Source organism: Haemaphysalis longicornis, unplaced genomic scaffold (assembly GCF_048455015.1).
Source record: "Haemaphysalis longicornis isolate Haplotype H1 unplaced genomic scaffold, Haemaphysalis longicornis Haplotype H1 scaffold_6, whole genome shotgun sequence".
In the NCBI taxonomy this organism is placed as follows: Eukaryota; Metazoa; Arthropoda; class Arachnida; order Ixodida; family Ixodidae; genus Haemaphysalis; species Haemaphysalis longicornis.
The window spans coordinates 39,068,320-39,093,998 of NW_027526407.1; the positions used below are offsets into that span (position 1 = coordinate 39,068,320).

At 44.4% G+C, this 25,679-nt stretch overlaps 1 protein-coding gene across 3 annotated transcripts in view; it reads left to right on the forward strand.

Moving 5' to 3' along the window:
- Daam (disheveled-associated activator of morphogenesis-like protein) overlaps positions 1-25,679 on the forward strand; it is a 135,603-nt gene that overhangs the window by 88,875 nt on the left and 21,049 nt on the right. For 2 of the 3 annotated variants that reach the window (XM_077674036.1, XM_077674034.1), the window contains exons 2-13: positions 8,032-8,289; positions 10,980-11,069; positions 12,868-12,936; positions 13,397-13,485; positions 15,089-15,224; positions 16,843-17,040; positions 18,175-18,389; positions 20,010-20,076; positions 20,407-20,524; positions 22,057-22,186; positions 24,453-24,579; positions 25,297-25,419. In XM_077674036.1, the coding sequence (XP_077530162.1) occupies positions 8,068-8,289; positions 10,980-11,069; positions 12,868-12,936; positions 13,397-13,485; positions 15,089-15,224; positions 16,843-17,040; positions 18,175-18,389; positions 20,010-20,076; positions 20,407-20,524; positions 22,057-22,186; positions 24,453-24,579; positions 25,297-25,419 (1,584 nt within the window). In that variant the 5' untranslated portion in view covers positions 8,032-8,067. Of the gene's footprint in view, positions 1-5,876; positions 6,003-8,031; positions 8,290-10,979; positions 11,070-12,867; positions 12,937-13,396; positions 13,486-15,088; positions 15,225-16,842; positions 17,041-18,174; positions 18,390-20,009; positions 20,077-20,406; positions 20,525-22,056; positions 22,187-24,452; positions 24,580-25,296; positions 25,420-25,679 lie in introns of those variants that run through there. The other variant, XM_077674035.1, reaches the window with a different exon arrangement.

Genomic DNA, 25,679 nt, shown 5'->3' on the forward strand with positions numbered 1-25,679 from the left:
TAACAAAGAATTAATGAACAAGATCACAAAAAAGCCAACGAACAAATACACGAACAGATTTATGAACGGAATAACGAACGGGCTAGCAAACGAAGTAACGAAAGAATTAACGGACCAAAGACAAAAAGGAAGGGAGGAAGAAAAGATTGATTGATTGTAGGGTATAACGCGCTGACGCTACGCAGGCAATGAGGCCCGCCATAGTGGAGGACTCCGGATTAATTTTGACCACCTTCGGATCTTTAACGTGCCCCAAAATCTTGTACACACGGGTGTTTTTGCTTTTTGCCTCCACCAGAAAAGCAGGGAGGAAGAAAAGAGAGGAAAAGAAAGAAAGAAGGGAAAGAAAGGAAGTAAGAAATGCAAAGAGAAAGGAAGACCGAAAGAAGGAAAGGAAGAAGGAAAAGGGAAAGAACTAACAAACGGAGAAATGCTTTCGTTTCCACGCGTCCTGCATCTGCGGACGACGACTTCGTTACGGGTCAGCCGCAAAGATGGAGGAGCTCGCACGCTCTGGTGAGCATTGGTCAAGCTGGTCGAAGCAGCAGCAGCAGGAGAAAAAAAAAAAAAAATTACGGCCGCAACGAAAAAAAGTAAATATGACAACAAGCAAAGGGGAAGAAAAAAGGCCATTACGAGACTGAATTCATCGGTTCCTGGTGAAACGAATGTTCTCGGGGAATTGAAAGTAAACTGCAGACAGTCTGGCTAAGCCAAAACAAATGGCCAGAACAACAAACGAAAGCAAGCTGGACAAACGCGCACATGAACAAAATAACCCGGAAGGTACACCGGAGTGCACTTGAAAGAAGAAAACCGACAAATTATAAATAAATCGAGGAAAAAAAGAAGCTGGGCGAATTGAATACGGAAGCGATGTAATTCTTGTTTTCTCTTCCGAGGTGGCGGTTGTCGCGACAATGCGCGCTCGAGGAACTCGCCTCGTATTCAGGCGTAACGAACCAATTTCGTCACGCCAAAGTAGGCCACGTGATTTTTCCACCGAAATCGTTGAAACGCACTCGTTTCGACTCTCGCATCGCTGAACATTCCCCGAAAACCTGCTCAAAGTTCTCGCTGGGAGACGGCGATAAAACGAACGTAATTGAAGCGTTTAGCTGGCCGAAATTCGTGCGCCATTTGGGCGTTAACGCGCTGAGCAACAAGATTCAATAAAAGTTTGTATTTTGCGCAACGGGTTCTGGGGTACTAAAATTTTTCACGACTTCTAGCAGCGGTCACGCTTGCACATGACGGGGTATGCTCAAATCGTTATTCGATGTTTCCTACCATAGTGCATGGAACTAGTTGTTTCTGTGTCTGGTTTGGCGATAAATAAAAACTGCCTTTTGAGGGGCTGTACACTTCTCCCAGAGAAAAAAAAAAACCAGCCGAATGAATAATTTTTTTTGTTACGTGTATGTTTTAATAACGTAAAGCAGGTGCGTTGGAACGTTTCGCAGTCACGTGAGCTTAGGTGGCATTTCGCTGTGTTTGACGCCCTTGAAGCTGTTTTTCCCCCATAACCATCAGCAGCAGCAGCATTCTGCTTCTGTCCACTCCAAGCATAAAGTTTTTTAGTAAGTATACTAGAGAGGAAACTGCGGCTGGTAATCGATGTCGTCGTTGGGGTTTATGAGAAGACCCCCACTTTTGGCTTTGGCTTGGCATGACAATTAGATTATTAAGCAGTTTTCGGGATTTGCTTTCTTCACTATGCATTAACACGTCTACGAGCTACGAAGAAGCCGAAATCTTTCCTGTTCTGTGGTAGCCATCTTCGGTGAAACAGCAGGCAGTGCGTCATCGTACCTGACGTTGGTCGTGCCGCAGTCGAAGGACGTATGACTGAGCGGGTAATATGCCGCCGCGAAATTTGTAGCCGACGAAAAAAAGAAACTAAACGTACTACGACGTAGACAAGATACGACAGATACGGGCGCGTGAATCCGTCCTATCTTATCATCGTCCACGGCTGATTAACGCGACGTTTTCTTTTTTCTTGTTAAACTGTAGCTGAAGGTGAGTGCACCGGTTAACCACGAAGGCGACGTTTTGATAGGCACGCTCAAAAACTTTCTAAACTCTTCCAACAACTTATTATTTTAAATAATGGCAAAAATATTAAAATAAGTAATGAGTTTCCCGCCAAAATACGAACATTGTTCGTAACTACCACATTTACCTGCAAAATATTAGGCAGAACCGTTCCGGCAAAAATACGCCTTACTTAGTTTTTTTTTTCAGTTTTAAAACAGCCTGTTTTATTTTCCACTTACATAATTCTTTGCGTTTTTGTGGCACTTCGCTTAAATTTGCGGTCACTAAAACGTTTCAATCCAAGCCAACGATGAAACTAAGGCGAGCGCCTAATGTAATGGCACTCCGTGACGACACAGACGGCCTTGATGTGAGCCGCATAGACGCTAGCGCCAGATTCCTCTCTAGTGTATATTGTAAAAAAACTATATGACTCCAAGGACAAAAACTCCCATGTTCTTCCAGTCATTCCCGCCTTGCGATGTTTCAGGCCATTCTTCAGGTCCGAATTTCTTTCCTTCATCGAGTTAAGAAACTCACTTCTAGCCCTGTCACTTGATAGCCATGCTACCCTCGATGGGTAGCAGACAGTTACCTTTATTCCGGTCGCATTAAAATGCCCGCGTGGGCAGTCAACGCTGTGTCGTTGGTGAGCAGTAAGCGCAAGGTCACACGCCTACCTCGGCTTATCGGCCGCCGAATAGACAACGCATTGGACTCGTCACGTCCCACTATCATTCTTTTTACATCACGCAAATCTACTCAACAAAATAGCATGTTTCTACCGCAATCGGTTTCCCTTCGGAGACGTCGACTAAGGTAAAACGCGTTGGGCATCGTGATTCATTAACGACCCCGAAGGAGGGAGGAGATCAGAACTTTGCAAGCATTGCCTACGAGAGAGAGAAAGAGAGAGAGAGAGTAATTGGAAATCAGAAAGGAAGGGAGAGAAATTGGCAATCAGGCTGGCGTCAATGGGTAAGCTCTCTCGCCACGAGCAAGCTGGTGGTGTAAAACATCAAGGAACGCTTCGTGAGCGCTTGCTGTGCCCGTGATTTCTATGCTCCGCAAGGAACTCTGGCTGTCGGATGCATTCTTCTACGAGTGTGGGCTTACGTGTAAGCAACCGGAGATTACGCGCTCTCGCGAGCATTAATGGCACCGCACCATACTTTTTCGCCTTTCATCAGCCACACGCCTTCCATTCTGCGCCTACCAGTCTCCTCAGCTTATTCAACTGGCCAGCGCGTTGCGAATTCGACATCGGCAACGCAATCTTTAGTTGTTTCCGTCCTTATTCTTTATTCCGTTATTTCGCTTCTGTTGAGTTTCTGCTTTGCCTAGGGGGCTGCGCCGGCCGCAACGCTGGGCCGCGGACAATAGGCGAGCCGTATGCGTGATCGACTGGCGCAACGCCAATGGCGTTGACCCCTTTCGGCGCGGGCGGTGGGCCGTTTTGTTCGCAAACGTCGCCGACGCCGGAGGCGACGGCGTTCCTCAGGGTGCCTTATGCGTGTCGACATTGTTCGTGCTCGCCGGCGAAAGCGTCGACGTCGCGGCGTGAATGCGGACTGGCCGCTGGTAAGCGGCTTGCGATAGGCAGATGAAAGCGAGATAAATTCCTGCCCGGAGGTTTTGTCGTTGCGGTCATTTGGCCGATCGCGTTGGGAGAGACGCAGCTCCTCCATATTGTGTTCGCCTTCGATTGCGCCGCCTTTGTCGTGTGTGTAGTCGATCGTCCTTACACTCGTGTTGCACCATGTCTAGGGTGCACACTATGGTAGTTCTGGGGCATCGGGGTTGAACGGAGAGGTCATTGACCTAATCGGCGTGGTTAGAGAACGTTCGCTCTGGGCAACACCGAAGGAGAGAAAAACCGGAAGCAGTAAGGCTGGCTTAGGACTGGTAAAGACCGTTTGGGCAATGCCGGATTCCGGAGGAGCAGAGTGGTAGCACAATGTATCGAGTCGATTAGGAGAATCACTAACCTATGCTGTGCATCCTAAAAACCTGGAAGAATGCGCTTTGTTTCAAGGCGTTGCAGCAGTACGCCTTCTGAGAAGACGAACAAACAATTAGGGCATGAAGCCGCTCCATCTTGGTTTCGTCAAATATTGAGCTGCAGACGCCGGGATGAAAGTAGGATTGCAGTTATCTAACTTGCGGATACTATTATAAATATATATATATATACACACACACACCCACCTCAAGGAGGGAGGTACGGGGCTCGGTTCTGGATACGAAATACAAAGCCGGCCCGACACTTCCGATCCCGTTAGAGAACACCGGATGGCGTAAAGTTTCGTTCTCACTTGGGACTCTGGTACGCTGCGTGACGGCCAGGTACGTGAATTGCGATATGAGGTGGTTTTCACGCTCGCGACCAATGATTACGCGAATGCGTGTAACGGAGTTTGGTTCTGGATGGTGGGCTACGTCAGCCGACTCTGTCACCACGATAGGCTAAGTAGGTTGCTCCAGCGGCTGTGCGAGATGAGTAAAAACGGTCCGAGAGCGATCGGCTGAGATGTCACAAAGCGACAGAATGTTCATCGCTTCATGACGTCACATACGTCACGTGACATATGGGATTCCGAAGTTATTGGTTGCGGGGTTTAACGCACCGACGCTACACCTGTCTAGGAGGTGCGCCGTCGTGGAAGGCTGCTCCGGATTTCTTTTAACCACCTGGGAACTTTTAACGTGGGCCGCAATCTCGAACACAGAGGCGTTTTCGCTTTTCGCCTCCCCCAGAAAAGAGGCCGCCACCACCACCGGAACTCAAACCCGTGTCCTTGCGCTCAGCAGCACAACGCCTTAGACACCTAGCCACCGCGGCGGGGGATTCGCAAGTAAGAACGTTAAGCGCAGCAAAGAAAACACATGACGAGCGAGACAAGGACCAACGCCTGTCCTGTGTTTTTTTTACTGCGCTGAACGGAGTTTTTAAAGAGTACCAGCTAGCTCGTACCAATACGTTGATAACGTATAGCTTGTAGCGATTCCTAGACCTTTATGCCTCCATTTTAAATTCGCAAAATCCAGCAAGGTGGTGTAGAAATGGTATAGTTCTGAAAAGAAAACAAAGAAAGGAAAAGCTTCTATTCGCACAAAAATACGAACATATAGTTCACATTCTGGTCATTGACCTAATACTTGATGAGGCAATGCTAATATATGCCTTCGATGGCCCTTTAAGGCTTGTTGGAGTTACAACGCTTTTGTGTTTTTCAGTACGCTGGTAAACACGCGCACAAAACGGATGTTAAAACCAAGCCCATTAGTCCCTTGAGGCTGCTCAGAAAAGCTATCCCTACATTAGCAAGCATATCATTAGCGCGGCATACCTGCCGAACGTAAGTGCATATTTCTTTCCGCCGACATTTTCATGCGCACGGCTTGTCGCAGTGGGACATCATCCCGGATTAATACCGTTCCTTCGACTGCTACGAAGCACCGTGGCGAGACGGCCGGCGTTTCGCAATCGAAACATGTGAACGCTCTGGTATATTCACGTGATCTACGCGCTAACGATTGTGTGCACCTTCAAGACGCTGAGCGTTGGTAAAGGCTGATAAAGATACCGTCACGTGGCCATATACTTTCGGGGCAATGCGGAGGCAGCATTTTGCCGCCTTTGTTTTCCTTTTTCTACGCTAGTATACACGCCCATGGCATGCTGAGCGGCAATGTAAGAGCAATTTTTGTTGCCTTCATTTTCAACGGGGCGTGGTGGGGATGGTACAGACGGCGACGTTAATTAAGAAATCTTGCAGTCCTGCCAGGTCGGTGATGTCGTTTTAGTTAGTTTGCTGCGTAAACGCTGCTGGCCCAGCCACTGAAAACGCACGAAACAGTCGCCGATTCGTTTCAAGCGAGGACGCGATTCGAAACCCATGGTTCGATGATGCGCCGATCTCTGGATCGCATCACCAGCGCAGAGCCACTCGGCTACAAAGGTAACTTTGCATCGAACTTACAGCTGAAGTAAACTCGGATACATGGAAAGATTGGTGGAGTCACGGATGATGCGATTTTATTCTCATTTGGAAGGCTACCATTCAAAAACGGCAATTGCCTTGTTTCACGAATGAATGGTTTTGCTATTGTGCATGCTTGAATGGTTGTACTGTGTGCGATGGGGGCCCCGAATCGAAGTCCTGTATTCATTTGCGAGTAGAGCATTCCGTTCCGACTATTACTACGGATATTGAGTACTATACCCATCACTTCTTTCCACCTTTGGTTTGTATCAGCTTTGTGGGTTACGCAATGGTAACTACAAATGTGTGGTAAACTCAGCCTGTATATATATATTTGAGGTAAAAAACACAATTCTTTCTTTTGGAAGTGATGGAACAGTGGAAAAAAAAAGGTTGTTGGCCTGAGCTGGCACGCAAAGAACATGCTAGTGGTATAGCGTCGGGTTAACGCGCTGCCGATTGATTGGACAAAGTGATACATATTTTGTTCAGTGGCCATTACAAACCGCTCCGTTATAAAAATAATCGTTCCCGCAACCTTACTTGCGTATTGGTTGATTTGATTTTCGATTTGTTGAACGGTCCTGTAATTTATATCCGAACTTTATCGATCTGTCCAAATAAATCCAAATGCATTGCTCATCTCCAATTTAAGTGCATGAAAAATTCTCTGGTGATATTGTTCCACCTGGCGCCAGAGATTTTGGAGTGACGCCGCAAGTAGCGTACAGTATTTCTGTTTCCTCAAAACCAGACCGACGGCCTTTCGTTTACAGATTAATATTGTTTTTGGGTAGACGAATGGGCAAATAAACAGTTTCTCCTATCACTTTATCTTGCTGCCTGGTGCTCATCGATTGTCAATTCTCCTTGTACCATGACTTCAATTATTTGCTAGTTTTAGTCGCTTTGTTTTACCATCCAGTGTTTCTAACCAAAATTTACGGTGGGCAAATTGGTCATGTTATCAGCTGAATTTGTGTAAACCTAGATGAACAAACCAAAAAGACTGATATATGAACGAAAAAAATGAACACCTCGCAGTTTAGGGTAGCCTTAGATGTTATAATTGACAAAGAATAAGATCAACATGCTAGTCTTACTTTTGAGGGTCTGCGGGGACTTGTGATACAATAGCGCCAAGGGAACGGCGGTGGCACATGCCGATATTTCTTGCCTACTGATAATTTATTACTAAGTGTTTACCATAGCCTCAGCCAGAATTAAGAAATGACGTTTTTTACTATAGTGATTAGCGCAAAAAAAGTTGTAGTTGCAGGTGCTTTTTTTTTTTTCAAAATTCCTTTCTTGTGTGGAGTACGTGAAACACACTATAGCTCTGTCATCTGAAGTCCTGCCTTGTGCCGCTTAACTGACATTGCATTCATGTTCCACCTAAAAAACACGAAGACCAGTAGACTGAAGGAAGCGTGGGCAGTAATTAATTCTTGTAGTTTACGTTCGGCACAGTTTACGTGGGAGCGTCTGTAGTTTTTCGGTAAGAATAACATGCCCATATTTTAAAGCTGCGTACCTTTTCCTTGCATCGTCTTAGCGTAGAAAATGCAAAAAATAGAGGTAGAGTTGGAGAATGTGTGATTGATTGATCAATCAATCAATCAATCAATCAATCAATCAATCAATCAATCAATCAATCAATCAATCAATCAATCAATCAATCAATCAATCAATCAATCAATCAATCAATCAATCAATCAATCAATCAGCTAAATATTGCACGAAATTGCCAGCAGTCATCCAGTGAATTTGTAAATCTATCAATACATCAATAAATATTTAAATAATCTGTTGAACAAATATTCACTAAATTAATCAATCAACCAATAATGAGTACATAATTCCATCACAAAACGAATGATAACAGGTATAAATATATGTCAAGAATCAATCAATCATTCGGTGAGTCTAAGAAATTAATAAGCCAATCCAATGCAAGATATTAACCATTCGTGTCCCATCTCTCTCTCGTTCCGTATCGTTGCAGCAACTAGTGCTCTCGCTTCCCGGAGGACTGTCGGCCATGCCCGTGCGGCGTCGCCGTGGCGGCGGCCACCGGGCGGCCGCCAACGGCTCCGGGGGCGGCCTCTGCTCCTGCTTTTCGTCGGGGCCCGAGGAGCCACCCGAGATCACCTACCACGTGGTCGAGAACGGCGTGGTCACCCTGGCGCCGCCGCCCCTGCTCACCCCCACGCACCCCATGCCCGACGACGTCGAGCTCAACGCAAAGTTTGCCGAACTGGTGGTGGGTATAGTTGTTTCAGCTGCGGATCACTTAAGGGGCCCGGTTGGACGTCGTAGCCCGCTTAGAATAACGGTGTCTAGACACCGTAGTAACACGTAACGCCTAAACAGGGTTTCCAAAAGATCACCGCTTCCCCTAATCAGGGATCGCACCTGCATGGCTCCCTGAGCCTTACGAAGCCGATGTCAAGCCCGCTGGGCCACACAGGCGCACGTTACTCGTATGCAAAGTATTGGAGTATCGTTTCGCTGTCACACTCCCGATCCCACACCCCAGGTTACGTGGCGATGTGTTTTACCCCCATAGAGGACCTCTTTCGGGCACTCACTCCTTGGGAGGTAGAAGCAAGTGGAAAGAGAAAAACTACCACAAAAGCAGAATGGGCTGATTTTTCAGCTTGTCTGGCAGTTGAGGAGCTAATAGCAAGTGCGAAACAAACTTTGACAAACAAAATAGGAAATTCGAAAAAAGCTTGTGTTTGGCGTGCCGTTTCTAAGTACAAAATGCAGTGTGAGTGAAGGCCAACATAAGGATATGGCATGCTCCTGTGCATTATGCAGGCAGAAAGCGCTTTATTGCTATGAGATCTCAGGGTGGCGGGGTGGCTATACTCATTAGAGCAGCATACATTGCAGAACTGCGCCACCACACTACGTCTTGTAGTTCACTTAATCGGTTAATTTACGTGGGATAACCCAAAGTACATTGGCGCCATTGGTTTGTATCGGATGCTTAAAACACAGTACAATCTAATTTCCTGGAAAGAAAACTTGTTAAAGCGATTTGTCAGCACTGGGAGCTAGCGCTTTTAACGTTGTCGTCAGAGTGCATGTCAAAGGATGAACAATTAGTGACGTGCAATTATAGGTACGACAAGTTATTGATTGATTACGATTAGTAGTAATAATTTGTGAGGTCCGATTGAGGTTGATTAAAATGCATTAATTCACGAGCCATAGTAATGATTACTGAAGTGTTATTAAGCTGGATTAAGATGTATTAAGAGGGCTCAGGTGGGATAAAGTAGATTAAGATAAAATAAAGACCGTAGAAAAGTCTGGCGGCAGTGTCGGCGAATGGATATGTATATAATAGGTGCCCACCCCAATAGTACTCCAAGCTTTCACCTGCGAAACTTGTAAGCAGACTTAGTGTCGTGACAGATTTTTTCCATTGACTTTGAGGAAAAAGGTGATCGTGAATTGGACGAGATTTCAATACTTGACGAGGCTTAAGCCTCAACTTTGAGAGTGTGACGTTGGCATATGCACTGTGCAGATCCGGTAAACCAAGCTTTTACTGTGTAGCATTCTTTGGCTCGTAATGTGAGGTGTCGGGATGAATGAGGAGTGAGAAAAACGTGTATTAGAGACGACGAAAATAAACAAGAAAAGAACAGGGGAGGGGGTGGAATTTTCTAAGTTTACAAAGCTGGAAAAATTCTCATCTGGACTTCTCTTGCTTCGTGGGCTTTCCTGCTTCGCAAAACCAGTAGCGCCACCTGTGCGCCTTCTGTAACAGGTAGCCTGCCGACGACGTACATAGGCACGAACTACTGTCTCTGGTGGTGAGGTTAGCAAGTACATGTCAACACTGCTTTGCCCACAGGTAGCCCTTGGCAGATTGAAATCGAAAGACAAGCGGATGAACTAAAAGTAAAGCAGTGTTTTAATCCTACATTTATATTGGAATGTATTATATAGAAGGCTGTGTCTTGAGTGCCGTCTGACGGTACTGTAAGCATTCCACTAAAGCGACGATGAAAAAAAAAAAAAAAAAACGCGTCTGGCACTATCTCCCCCTCTATTCACAGAACGTAAATTTACCCAAAATAACCCAACAAATATAAAAAAAAACAATTTAAAACACTGAAAAGAAACCAAGTCACGAAAATTACAATTAAAACTTCAGACGTAAAATAAAGGAGGCAGTAGCCGTAGTCGAACCATAGCCCTTAGCAACAGGAAGCAAAGGCGGCACCTTTACACCACAAGGGCAGACGCTCTGGGCCGTGTCAGCACTACCGTATAAATTCGAATGTCATCCGACGAAACTTTAGCTATGGCTCTAGCGCTGAGCTGCAGTGCCGTAGGACGAAGCTCTATAGGACGAAGGACGAAGCTGCAGTGCCGTAGGACGAAGTGCCGTAGGACGAAGCTCTGTTCGTTATCTATAAAAATAGATAACGATCACTATTAAAAATGCTGTTAAAGAAAAGCGAAATAAAAGGCGGAAGATGAACAAAAGAGAAGGAATCATTCTCGCGCGGGAACGAGCGACGCTAAGCACAACATAAACGAAACACACCAATTTGTTTGGTCCGGTTGGGTTGCACAGGTCCGCGGTCAGCTCCCCCAAAATCGCCTGCAAAGAAAGCGCGGCGAGTTCCACCCCAATTTTTAATGCACCACCGATGGAAGTTCACCGTGCGAACCGCCTACTGCCCCTTCTTTTCTACTCGTGCCTGTTCATCTGCTCTACCACTTCTCAATATTGGGAATGGATGCTAGGATCGCTTTGTTTAATGCTGCGAGAAATGCAGGCATTTTCAGCTGGACGTGTACCCGTAACGTTTCTCTATTGTTGCATTGCTGTGTTGCTGTGAGGAACAGGTACGAAGAACACCCCAAGAAACCCAGTTGCATGTCTCCGTATAACCTGACACCCTGCCTTCTGGTTGGTTTTTCCAGGACGAGCTCGACTTGACGGCAGCCAAAAAAGAGGTCATGTTCAACTTGCCCCCGGAAAAGAAGTGGCAGCTTTACCTCAGCAAAAAAACGGTTAGACCTTCGATAAAGATTGCGCCTTGATGAATTCGTTACGTAGTTTGTGCTTACTCACTCCCTAATCTTGAACATTTCGCTTTAGGGCATTATCAGAGCTAGGCACCTGAATGTGTCTGAAATATGGTTACTTAATTCGAACCGTGTCGGTTCACATTGCAGCTTTTAGAAATAAAACAGGCAGCATAATTTGGTACTGGTGTAGGAGCATGGCGCAAGAATTACAGACTGTACTCTCGCCCAGCGAAATGTTTTTTTTTGGAATTCAGTGTTGATAATAAATTTTTATGTTATCTCTCTGAGACTTAATAATACGACGTGAAATATGTCATGGCTCCAGTTATACCGAGTTGCAACGATAGTCCCACATAACTAGGATGCTGAATGTTGTGTAGTTCTTGGACAGTATTGAAAGCGCCTGGCATTGTAACGACTTTGTGACGAAGGAAACAAAGAGCTGCGACATTGTATGAAGAAATAAAAAAAACATATATGCACTAGTGTCGAAGAATAGGGCGGCACTACTACACTACAAAAATTATGCAGCAATTTGTAGTAAATGTGATTAGCCTTGATCACCCGAAATTCAACCTCTTGTAATATGCAAAAAAGAAACTTGCAAAATATTAGCGGGAACGACAGTGACTTCACGGAGTCAATGTCGCTATAATTCTCGTTATCATTGATATGTGCGCTGGAAATCGTTATTTAGAATAGCATATGGGATAAGGAGATCAACAAGTTGTGAACATGGGGGTCAAATTCTATAAAGCAACAACCGTGGTTTGTCGGTTTGGGAGTCCTGAGAGCGTGCTATAACCTAATGTAAGCACAGAACGACGCACCCATATGATAGCAAAACGAGGCCTCAAAGCGGTGCGATGGGGTGTGCGCCGGTTAGAGCTGCAGTCGCATAATGATCGCACTCGCGTAATGATCGCACCCTTTCAGTATGTCGTCCAAGTTCGATTTTTTTTATTTCCCGCGCAACGAACGCACCCCAAACTAGCCGCAGCAATATGTCGTATGTGTGCAAAGCTTAGCTTGATGATGGTTGTGCGTACCTCTTTCCTTCCCTTTCGAGGAGGACATGGATACGTTATTGCGGCAGACTTGCCGATATTAGCGATATCGGCAAGCATTCGTTCAATATTGATGAAGAAAAAACTCTCACTGAATGCAGATGCTACACTAACAAGACAAAAAAAAAAGGCGCGCTCAGGTTGCTGAGTCGGCTGCCATGTCTGTTTTGAGGTCCGGCACTGTAACAGTGGCACCCACTTATTGGTCTGTTGTCGCCTCACAGCAAAGTCGTGCCGGCGCGTTCGGTATTTTATGAAAAAAAAAACGGCATTTTGCATCACTTTGAAAAGGTGCTGGCAGTGGTGTGCAGAGTTTTTATAATGTTCATGTGGACTATCTGAAAAATGTTTACCCACAACTTGCTTGCGTTTTCTGCGCTCAAAAACATTTTGCGAAAACGTTACGTCGCCTAATGAATCCACCCCTAAATTTACATCAAATATTTTGAAAACGAGCAGTGCGATAAGTATTCAAGTAAATATGCTAAGCATTTAATGACGTTCGTGACGCAGTAAAAAAGAAACGCTCCAAATGGCAGTGACTTTGTAAGCTGATAATAGTACTGAAACTTCTAAGGAATGAAGCTACATTAAGCGTTGGAGGCACCACCAACTTTTTATATCCCTATTGCCTGCCATGATGAAGAAAAAATAGCTGCTAACAATTTTTCTTTGACCGCAAGTTGAGCTTCGACCTTTCGCTTTTCCTGCAGGAACAGCATGACAACACATCATCCCACTTTCCTGACTACTACATCGAACGAGTCAACGCCATGTCTATGGTAAGTATCAGCCGTACTGTAGCACGATGACATGTGTCCTTCTGCTTATTCTTATTATCACTCACTAATTTGAAATTATTGTTCCATATTGCGAGTGAACAAGGGTCAACAAGCTCAATATTCGTGCTATGGGGGTGGCTCTTATTTCCAACAATCTAATACAAGCAACTTTGAACAATCAGCTGGCACTTGTGGCAACAGAACTCCCTTCATGTCTAAGCGTGCACTTAATTCGTGCTCAGACTAAATACCAAGTTCTTCCAGGGACAATGTCCGAAGTAAATTTGGATCAACCCTTATGTACAGCTTGATTTAAAGGATACCATCGTCACATGTGTGAAGATGCCTTCTGTCGATTGCTACAGATTGCCCTTTGTGGGGATCCAATGTTCCAAACTGGTAATGTATTGCAGCATGCCTTCTCCTTATTTGGCTCAAGTCAAGTTTGTTCTTTGTCCAGCTGCTGTTCCCCCGGGAAGAAGAGGAAGTGAACACACGTGCCAAACTTCTCGACAATCTAAAGACAGCACTTCGGACTCAACCAAACAGGTGATGTATAATTTCGTATGTCAAAGAAAACATTTGTTAAGAGCTCGGCTAGAAATGGGCAAACATATAGTACGTTTATATTGTTACACGTTGCCGGAAGAAATGACGTCAACCAAGGATCAGTGACAAGACTTATTTTATTCCTAGTGAGCGGCTTGAAGCCGTAGTGCGCCACTGTCGATGCACCACTGTTAACATTTTCTATCCTGCACAGGGGCTTACATAAAAATTCCTTCCAGTTAAACAAAAACTTGCAACATTCAGCAGTGTATAAGTTCATATTACACGGCGTGTAGCCGCGAAGGCTAAGGAAGTTTTTTCGTTGAGTTTGAGCACGTCCGCTCTCGAATTTTTGCGTGCTGGTCGGGTGTGATTGACTTGAAAGACCAGTTTATGCATAGAGAGGAGGAAAAGTAATAGTTTGTCTTACCAGCTTTCATTATGCGTAGCTGCTTTCATTGGTATTGTCGTTGGTGCAGCATGCACTCAATGGCGAAGCATTTACAAAAGCAAAGCTGCTACGGTAAAGAAATTTGTTTGCAGGTGATTGTGCCTTCTGGGTATGACCGTTGCACTAGGCACTCCACTCCAGTTTGGAGAAACGCAAGCAGTTCGAAACCATATAGAGCAGCTTTGTTCGCGCAACTAAAAACACAAGCAGCAGTTATCTCCTGCGCTACTATGGTTAGTAAAGACCTGCTTGGGAGTAATATTCGACTGCCAATTTTAGTATGTGGTCACCGCCTTTAGCGGTTGAGTAGTGTCATTGTGCTGCTACATGCAAGACACAGGGGCGTGATACTACAGCCCTTTGCACGAAAGTTCTCTACATCTAATGACCGCTATTTGGTTCAAATATAGCGTAGGCTTCCGCTGTGGCTTGTTTCGTGTACTTCACGATGATTAATATCCGAACTTGCACCGGTTGGCTTGTCGTTTTTACTATGACGTGGGTTCGATTTCTGGCCGCGGCGGCCTCTTTTCTGGGGAAGGCGAAAAGCGACAAACGGCCGTGTGGTCGAAATTTCAGTGAACGTTAAACATCCACAGGTGGTCAAAATTAATCCGCGGTCCTCCACTACGGCGCTCCTCATCGCCTGTGTAGCATCGGCTTGTTAAACCTCATAATCAACCAAATCTTGGCGTTTTGACTACTGTTTGTTTCTAAGAGACGGATCTGGCACGTCTAGCAAGGGGAAGATAAATTCTTTACTGTGAGTGCAGACTAAAATTGACAGAAAAACAGCGTCTGCCGATAACATCGTTTGTTAAAGACACGATGACAAGGATGTTGGGCTCACTGCTCAGACGGTGACGCTACAAATAGCGCAATCGCTCGTACCTGCATGCAAAGTAAGCGGTTTCCTATTAGACCTGCATTTATATGGAAATGCAATGTGCCAAATCGGCTCAAAAGGTTTAGGGGATGGCCAAAATAATGAAGGGCGTTGCGACTGCACCGTGCACAAAATAGGGAGTGTTTTCAAGAAGTTGTGCACCTAGCGTAAATGTCTTCTTGTCGTCGAGGTTTAGTTGAAGTGGTGCCCCATGTTTTGCGCTTATTTACTGGATTCAGGGAACCCTCTCCTTTCTCTCATTGCAGTTTTGTGACGCGTTTCCTAGACCAGGATGGCCTCATCTGTCTGCTCAACTTCTTGGTCGGCATGGACTACAACACAGCTCAAAGTCCCATTCACACATCGCTCATCGGCTGTGTCAAGGCCCTTATGAACAATTCGGTAAACGTTGCGATCACAGCATGTCTTGTCATTATGAAAAAAAATTTGGGTAGTAAGCAATGTTTCGCTTATATCTTTATACCTTGCCGTAAATTTTAAAAGCGCCTATTTTAGCTCGTTACGCAAAGACAAACATGCGTTTGTTTACTATAAGTCTGCAACTATTCTCGCTCTTAGCATTCTAAGCCCAATGTTTTCTCGTCATATTGTGCGAGGTTCTACATGCCTCTCTACAGCACCTGAGCGCAGAAGCTCATAATAGTGCATAGCTTGAGCAAAGAAAATGGTAGTAGTTCCTAAAACTTGCCAATGCTCTCTCGCGCCTGCAGTTTTGTAATGACAATAAAAAATCCCCCAATGGTGATACTTATCCCCAGATTGTAAGAATAATTCCCGTTCAGAAATCTTACTGCAGCGTGTTCGGCGCTCACCTTGATTGGCGCGTCAGTTATCACAGTCAAGGTGGTAGCACAGTCTTTGTTTATCCTAAGGTTTTCAATGTCAAAAAGTAGCTCAAGTGTAACGCCACCATCTGAGCAGAAATGGGTGGCTATTGTGTCGAAGTACAAATTGTAAATAGGTGCTACCAACCAGCTTTCTGAAGCAGAATAACGGAGCGGCTTTCGCGGAGCATTTCTTATCACAGGGCACTTTAAAAGAGCGCTATAGATTAGAATAACGTTCTTCTAGCCTCTGAATTTTAGCGGGTTAAGTTTCACAGCAGGTACATTGTTCCGGAATAAATCTGGTATGTTTTCGTTTTACAGCTGTGCTCTCGCCTTTTGACATTTTCTCGCCTCAGTGCTAAAGCACAACTACTGAAGCAGAACTATAGATTATTGAGGCAAACCAGGAGTTCCATTTCCATGTGGTGCAGCAAGCCGTACCAGTGGAAGTGCTTACCTCATCAGTTCACACTAAAAAGCTCTCTGTCTGATCGAGCACCACCTCATGAGTTTTTTCTGCGGGCACGTATGAGGTTATTGTTTATCAAGCAGTAGCTAAGTACGGCAATTTGGCAGACACTGCAGTTTAGTATGGGTTGGAACACTATGGCGTGGCACTAAGCCATTTCGGATCGAATAATCATCCATTTACGTGCAGTGTCTATATTCAAGGTATTGCGCGAATGAAATGTTTCTTGCCGACTGTAATCGATTTGTAAAGACAAATGGGAGAACTCATAATGGGTATTATTAACCTATTTCATTCGGCTGCTATGCCAGGATAGCTCCCCCCTTCCACCAAATGCAGGAGTGGTTCTCCAATGCAAGAAATATGATCAACAGGAGAGGCCTGCATCATCTAAAATGAAAACGTGTAGGCAATGTAAATATAAAAAATAAGGAAATTGTCACATAGCGTGAACTTTCTGAATAAATTGTGGTTGTATCTAATGAAAACAATGCACGGAAGTATCTGATAACACGATGGAACATATTTAGATACGCATACGGGCCCGATCACATGCGCACAGCCCGAGTGTTAGTGTCATTCATGGGAGGGCGCATTTACGAAAATTCGTAGGCCGTACGGGCATTTTCAACTCTTGCATCTGGTACTCATACTTAGCGAACCAAAGAGCCTTCTAACCTTTTCTACGGTAACGCTCCCGCAGAATGGACGTGCCCACGTGCTGGCGCATCCGACAGCCATCAACACGATAGCGCAGAGCCTGAGCACGGAGAACATCAAGACCAAGATTGCCGTGCTCGAGATCCTTGGTGCCATGTGCCTCGTGCCCGGAGGCCACCGGAAGGTCCTCGAAGCCATGCTGCACTTCCAGAAGCACGCCTGTGAGCGGACACGTTTCCAGGTGGGTGCACTGGAGTCTGTCATTGCTTGTCGCGAGCTGTTGTCAGCACAGCTAAAACTGTTCCCTTCGTTTTTTGAAAGGGAACCTTCCATTTTGCACCTTCTATGGTGAATAAGGGTCCTAAACCCAAAGCTGATGGGGGTGAAGTAGTGGGTTTTTATGCCTGGCCATGGGGGTTGCCTTTAGAGACGAAAATAAAAACCTCCACACGCGAAAAAAATTCGCTAAGGTTGGACAAAAATTAGGATGTGAACTGCTCTGTAGCCACGCTTTTGAGTGTAGCCATGTTCTTGCTCCGTAGGCACTCATGCGAATGGCCGCATGCCACAAGTTAGGTTATACGGGAATGGTAGCCATTATTACTTTCTCCATTCCTCTGTCCTGCTGTGTTGTTGCCCTTACACATTTGCTCAGCATCAGGATGCGTATCAATAGCCCTCGCAGAATATCTTCCGGTATGACAAAATGCATGTTCCCCGCTTTTCCGGAGATCAGATACTTGAGAAAACTCTGTACTTGTAAGACTTTTCCATTTTGGACGCTGTGAGTGAAAAAAAGTCACAAATAAAAGACGTTTGCCGCCAGACCTAACTACTTCGTAATATTTAGACGTCCGTAAAGTATTATGTGTTTTGGTAATTTTTTTGGCGGGCATTACTTGAGGGCCCTAATGCTACTGGGTGCCGGAAGGCATCCAGAAGGGCGCCAGAAGATATCCGGCGGGGTTGATTTTCCGCGGGGTCTACGTGACGTCACCGAATTATAGCCAAAACGTATTCACGTGACGCAGGCTGGGTGGCGTAGTCGCTCGGCGCCAGTCGCGTGAGACCCCGCGGGAAATCAACGCCACCGGTTACCTTCCGGCACCCAGTAGAATTCGGCCCAGGACCCAAACTGAATCTCTGGCTACAGCAGACGATAGTATCAGACTTCTCTGAACAACTAATAGTGCCCATGGATAAGAATATACCGGTTCTGTAATCACACCTTATAAAATAAAGTGTATTGTTGTGGGCAAAATTTTTCTACAGGGTGGCTCTAATGCGTGCATCCTGCAAAACCCCTTCCGACTGGCGAGTTGCTTATATTGCGATGCTTGTTTTTCTCTAATCTCATCTTGGCTTGGCGGCGCAGACTGTCCTCAACGACCTAGACCGGAGCACGGGCCTCTACCGGGACGAAGTGAACCTGAAGACGGCCATCATGTCGTTCGTGAATGCCATTCTAAACTACGGGCCTGGGCAAGAGCACTTGGAGTTTCGACTCCACCTGCGCTACGAGTTCCTCATGCTTGGCATCCAGCCGGTCATAGAGAAGCTCAGAGGACACGAGAATGCCACCTTGGACAGGTATTGATGCCCGAAGCAGGCCATCATACTTCATTCTCTTTACGTTTTTAATGCCTAGCCTTTGAGCTGTATCTGATGGGAGTTGTGATATCAGCTATTAAGAAACGTATTTTACAAATTTAACTTATTCCATTTTTGGACACGCTATTGGTAAAGTAGGATGAGATGTTTCAATTTTTTTTACGTTTTGAACGCCCAGCCTTTGAGCTGTATCTGATTGGAGTTGTGACATCAGCTAATAATTCAGAAACGTATTTCCCCAATTTAACCCATTCCCTTTTTGTCCACGGTGTAGGTTTTAATTCAGAAAATGTTTCAATTCAGAAGATATAAGTTAAAGGCTAACGTTCGAAAACCTTTGTTTGCTAAAAATAAGTGACGGTGCTAGAAACGAGGGTGGTGGGGGGCGATAACGAAATCGGTGCACTTTCCAGCACAATATTCCAGTAAGCAGAGTATTCACAACTATCATGATTATTCTTTCACATTCGTTTTGTCTAACGTTGTAATACTGGTTAAACGTGTGCATCTGCAGGAACGAAATGTACCAATTCCAGGGAATCTCTTGCTTTTATTGAAATCGGGGTCGCACTACTTTAAAATCACAATAATTCAACTGCAACACGCCAATCAATTTAATTTTGATTATTTATATGTTGCAGCTCAAATGCCTCTATTCAAAACCTTCCCTTGAGGTGCGGCTATTAACAGATATTGCAGGGGTTGAAGATGAGTAGAGGAGTTGTACGATGGCTTCAGAAAAATTGATGGGACTGGACGGCGTAGATAGGCAGACAATTAGTCTTTTCTGTTTTATAAAATGGATGGGGAGATGAATATCGAGCAAAAAATGAGTAACAAGCATGCAAAAGTGCACAACAATATTTTTTCTCCTCTCACTCTTCCGATGCTGTCCTCGCAAAGACTTGCTCTTCATCTCACTGGGTGTCCTAGTAAAGGAGTAGGATCGTTATACCGCTCCAAGACTGATGTTCTGCAGTTGAAATCACTGAAAATGCAAAGTGGTGATTTTACTGACCACGAAGTTTTCCTTTTCCATTTCTTTGTTTTTTTATTGGTTATATAATAGATTGGCCCCTCCGCCGTCATGTATAGTTAACGTGTCCCTCCCCATTTTCGAATGCCATGGGCAGAGGTTTGGTTGGTTGTTCTGCTAGTGTGTTTGCACTGTTTGTTCACGATGTGCCAGGATACCGACTAGCCAAGACCAAATCCCGGTAGACCTTCAGCTGTACCCTATCTAAAAATGTAAAAAACAGCGCAAAGGACAGGACGTAGAGTAGAAGACAAACACGCGGCGCTGTCCCTCTAATTTAAACATGCGGCGCTGACCCTATCCCTCAAATTCGCTGTTCCCTCTAATTCACTGTTGCCTCTAACTCGCTGTTCCCTCTAATGCGCTGTCCCTCTAATTCAAACACGTGGCGCTGACCCTATCCCTCTGATTCAAATGGCCATGGGAGAGCAGGTCGTGCGATAACTGACGTTCTCTGCACAACCCTAAAGGGGAAACTTTTGTTAGCAATGCTAAGAAAGTTAATTTGGGTTAAGTAATCTAAAATGTGAAATTATGAATGTGTCTGTTTCCTTTCTCTTTAGGCATCTGGACATATTTGATATGGTGCGGATTGAAGATGAAAAGGAGCTTGGAAGGAAATTTGACGTGGTAAGTGACATTATTAAAACATTATCTTTTGTCACGCATGTTAGTTAAGCAAGATTTTTATTTTAATTTTTGTGCCATCGGGTTCCCAATAGAAAGAAGTTGTCCTAATAAAACCACTGGTAAATGAGTACGCAGCGTCCATTAACGTTTTGATTTATTACAGAGCAGTCGAGCGGAAATTTAAGCTCGCGATGTTCTTAGCAGACCACAAGAAAGCCGATAAAAATCCTTTACCGGAAGCCACGGCGTTCCGGAATTTACTTCGATATTACTGGTTGTTGGCACAAAAGTTCCTGTTTTGGCTGCCAATGTTCAACTTCTCTTACACAGGCTCACGTGGACACGAAAAGCTGTACAGCGATGGTGGAGGCCATCAAGAAAAAACTGTCTTTGACGCCTGCATATCCTCATTTTCTCTCTCTTCTGCACCACGCACTACTCATACCATGTAAGTTCTTCCCCGTTACACCACCTGAATCTGTTTTTTTCGGACTTTGACACAACCTTTGTTTCGTGGGAAACACTTACAGACCAGAGAAATTTAAATGTACATGGTTACGATAGGGCAAGAACGAACAAGAACTAAGAAGAATATACAAGGGCCAGCGCACTCTAATAAACTGAATTTTGTTGTATCGAAGAAAGACCTATATACCTACAAAACTGCGCAACATCATCACGAAACACGCTTTACAGCGCACACAGCAAACACGTTAGCATTGAGGACATCAGAGACAAGTGGATAGCAGGGACATTTCTTTATTAAATTTCTTTGTCCAATTTCTCTGTCGCTGCTGTCCACTTGTTTCTAATGTCCTGAGTTTTACACGTGTTTGCTGTGTGCGCTGTAAAGCGTGTTTCGTGATGATGTTGCGCAGTTTTGTAGGTATATAGGTCTTTCTTCAATACCATAAAATTCACTTGTTAGAGTGCGCTCGCTCTTGTGTTTTTTCTTAGTGGTGGTTCGTTTTTTGCGCAATCGTAACCATAGATCGCTTCCAAATTGGCCGACCCACTGTATTGGGTATTGGTACAGCTGCCCAAATTACTTGAATCGTTCCTAATCACTCGCGTAGTATTACTAGCTGAATTTAGAATTTAGGTTACCGCATAAAACAGTACAGTCTCAAAAGAAGCTGTTGGTTAAAGAAATAAAAGTAAAATCTTTCTTTGCTGATCAAAGCGGCGATGTCGGAACAACATTCCGTTAAGGTAAAACCTACCAAATCTTTGAGCGAAGACCTTTGCGTACATTTTTTCAGGGTGTCTGGTAACTGGCCGCATATAGAACCAAGTTCTCTTCATCATGAAATACGCACGAATTTAAGCAAGAATTTGACGGTGACAGTTTTCTGTTTCATAATGGCTAACCGGCACAGGAAACATTTTTAATATCTTCTCACCCGCTCCTTTACACTGAGCGGAGAAACATTTTCATGAGAACATGTTTCTCGAAAAGCATTGTAGTTTTATATCTGTGTGTGCTTATCACCTGCTTATTTTAACGATGTTTGAAATAACTCGGATGTATCAGTATTTCTGCGGAAACATTTCTTTGTGGATTTGTATCGCTGTCCTGCGTGTATGCTCTGCATTTCTGTCGTTTCCCTAATATCTAAAGTTTCGCAGACGCATACTGATCGTTTTGTTATATTGTGGGCATACGTGTTAACATGCATGCATGTTCGTACATGTTATATAACTCTTTTGCAATATACTGCACACATGTTTTGTCTTTTTAAGGGTATGTGTATACCTGAGGAGCAGTGTTTAATACACGCTTCTAAAAGCGGGCGGCACACTTGTCACTAGTATGCACCAGGCAAACAGCATAAAAAATGAGGGTTTGGTGCAGTGCTTGTAACTAAAGAAAAGAGCAGCAATTTATGAGCTGAGAGTAACGCGTCGTAAACCGTTAAGAAGGCTATGACGCAGAAATTGTGGCATTATGGAAATACGACACTGTCCCCTTCTCAACAGATGTTGGCGGTTCCGCGGAACACTGGATACTTTTCGACAGAATCGTTCAACAAATCGTCGTCCAAGGGGAGAATGGAGAGAACTACGACCTCGCGCCCATCGAAATCAACGTCAAGAAGATACTCAAAGAGTAAGCTGCATTGTAAATGACCAATATTTGACAATGATATCTGTTTTATTCCGGCCATTGTGGCCGCTTTTCTGATGGAGGCGATAGGCGAAAATGCCTGTGTCGAGATTTTGCCACACGTTAGACATCCCCAGGGGGTCAAAAGTAATCCGGAACCTTCTGCTACGGTGCGCTTAATAGCCCAGGTGTGGATTCGGCGCGTCAAGTTTCCTCTACATTTTGACAGTGATATCTGTGGACTAGGTGCAATGGAGACATTTTTCTGTTCATTTGTAGCTCGTTTTATTACGGAGAAGGCATTTTACTGCGAAGAGGAGCTTACCTGCTCGTTTTGTGTCAGTAAATAATCATTAGGGATGTTAAAATAGGTAAAAGTTATTTTTAGGAGGGCTGGTAATTTTGAAAATAAGGATGATTCGGTTAGGCGCGACTTTTTATGCCGCAGAGGGCCTATTCACAAGGCTGACGACTTAAATTAACAACGAAGCTTGACGGAGGAAGGCAGCTGTCGTGAGTACAAGGTGTAGAAATAGCTCATTTTAAGAGGGATGAATACGTTTTACAGCAACATAATATAAGCGTGTGGAAAAAAAAAACCCTTCATTTGTTGAGCGGGACCGGATCTTGAAGCCTCATGATTCAAGCCTCACCTTATCACGATTGGTGATAAGCTGCAGAAGGAGCTCTGTTTTCCGCTGTTTTTTTTTATTTTTTGGTGTAAGGGTATGCAAGGAAGCCTTTAGACTGATCGCCAGTGCAATTCTTGCAACGTACGCCTAATTTCTGATTGCTCACTTTAAACAATGTGATGAGCTGTCGAACGGACTGAGTTTCCTGAAAGGCTGTGCATTTTGCCGACTGTAAATGCGAAACAAGGGACTCTCAAATGATGTGAATGAACGAAAAAAAGGCAGCATTTGCAATTCCCAAGGGTATGAAAACGGTTTTCGTGTACAGCCATATTGCAGAACCAAATTGTAGGTAACGGCTGTATTGACGTTGTTGGTATCGATTTAATTGAAGTATTGTGTAATGTAGATGTCCGCCGCTTTTTGCGTATTGACAAGGTGCAGACTGTACTCAAATCAATATGCCATGACAATAAAATGACACTCACGCGTAGTTGCTCTAATAAAAACGTTATGCGGGCTGAAGAAGGAAGAGGAGTCTTTTAGACGTATAGCTAATCAGGCTTATACTCTGGAAAAACTAATCCCAAAAACAAAAAGTTACGAGGAACGTTGAAATATTACACGAAGCGAGACACAAGAGGGCTGTCACGAGTACAAGCATAGTTTATTCACTAGAAATTCCCCTGAAGTAGTGGCTTAGACACGCATGCGGTGCTTGAAATTTTTATTTAGACCTTTTTTATGTACCTCGCATCAGTGCAGCTTTCCGAAGTGAAGACTGTAGCTTGGTGATAGATACGTAACTTCGTGAGTATATTGGCAGCGGGGTAGTAAATAGAAATTCTTTAACAGGCGGAACACTGGTATTAGCCAGATGGTGGGAACCCAACTTGATCACGCACAAAAGCACAAATAAACCTTGAGAAGCAATGCCTGCAATCCACTGCCTGTGTACTTCTCTGTTTGCAAGTGCGAGCGTAGGACCTACAAGAAGCAACATTGCAGCGAAGGCAAGAATTAGCTTTCTTAGGACGTAATGGGAGTGGTTATTATCTAAAAATGTAGCTTCGTTCACGTAAGCTCTGCTTCAGAGACACTTTTGCGAAAAAAATTGTGTTTTGAAAAGCTTTGTTGATGTGAGGTGGGTAAAATTAGTTAGCCGTGTGAATAAATCTGTTGATAGTGGATGTAGTTTCTCTCCTCCTAACATGTACTAATGCGCCACAACATTTTTCTTAAACAAGCCTACCCATCTAGACCAGCAACGAGTGCTATTAAACCGCGTATACAAGCTGTTTAACCGACAAATTCGGAGCAAGGGTACTATAGTCCTAGGGTGTGTTGACTGGATTGCAGCAATGAACCATTGCTTACTCTACCGTGTTCACTGCGAGCTCCAACGTAAAAGAAACAAAAAACGCTTATGTGGGGCAAAATTTCGGCGCAGTTGGACAACATCTATTAGCTTTGTAGGCGTACATTATGACATGTACAAAAGAGAAGATACTGCATTAAACATGAAACTTGACTTTTTGATAAACTTTGCTCCGATTGCTTCTATATATATTGGAGCTGTCATTTCACAATAGCAAATCCATCATGCCTCGCCGGCACTGCCGAATTTCATCGTGCAGACTGGCCACAGAAGAAGAGTTGAGAATCGCCAAGGAAAATGCCGATCGGTTTGAAAAGGAGAACATCGAACTAGCCACGCAGATCGTGAAAAAGGAGCAAGAGCTGGAGCAAAGCCTCCAAGAGAAGGTGAGGGCTTCGTGCTTGCTTAATTCAAAGTTGAGAGCAGCAAAGTATTCAAGCTAGAGATTTGGGCTAGCTTTGTTACCTGGTAATTAAAGACAGTGGAAGTTTGAATTGAGAAAGTGTCCTTTACTAATTCTTCTTTGAATACAGAATAGACTGTGCTTACCTTGTACTTACGCGGACACTCTACTTGCACTAATTTTTAGATTCCCGGAAAAATATATTACCGATGTTAATTAGCTGATAACACAAGCAGCAATATGAAAATACCAAACATGCTTATGATATAAATTGAAAGATATTCCTTCATTTCTTGGGCAAATGAATCTTCTTTTTATGCAGATTTCAGTTGCTTTTTGCCGATACTGGGGATGGGAAAAGAATTTCAGTCAGTACTGTTCTGTTCTCCGTAATTTTTGCGCTTTATGTTCTGCGATGTATTTTAAAGAAAATTAAAATGACTCACTCAAGTTTTTTGTGACCGTAAAAATGGCTGCGATCACTGTTGCTTACCGTAAGCTAGAGCAAGATATTGTTCCTGGGGCCCTCGTGGCGATGTGCTCTAGAACGTGTTGCTCCCACGATAGAATTCCGGCTCAGCGTGAAATTAGAATTCGGATGCGGCGGTGTATAACGCGCACAGCCCAATTTCATTAGAAGTGACGTTTCGGGCAAAAACATTATCCTCTTCCTAACTGGCAACTTGCGCGCTGCTTTTAGGAGGACCTGCAGACTGCGTTGACAAAGACAAAGGACAAATTGGAGCGTGAAACTGTGGGACACCTGGAGGACAAGCAGAAGATCGAGGAGCTGGAGTACCGTATCAGGGAAATGACTCAAAAGGTAATTGTTTCCTTGCGCCTTTTAAATTATTTCCAAGAAACATTATTCGGGGCACAAGAGCCATGCGGCTGTCTTGGTGTGGTTGTGGTGAAACAGAAACTGCGTATCGCGACATTTATTTGGCAATTTTTTCTGCATGTTTTGTAACAGTTTCCGTTCCTACTGATTCATTTCTAGGTATAGTTGAAACTAATTTGCCAAGCATACCACATACGCATCATGCACACCTTTTTGAATTCTTTTGACGCTGATTGTGTGAT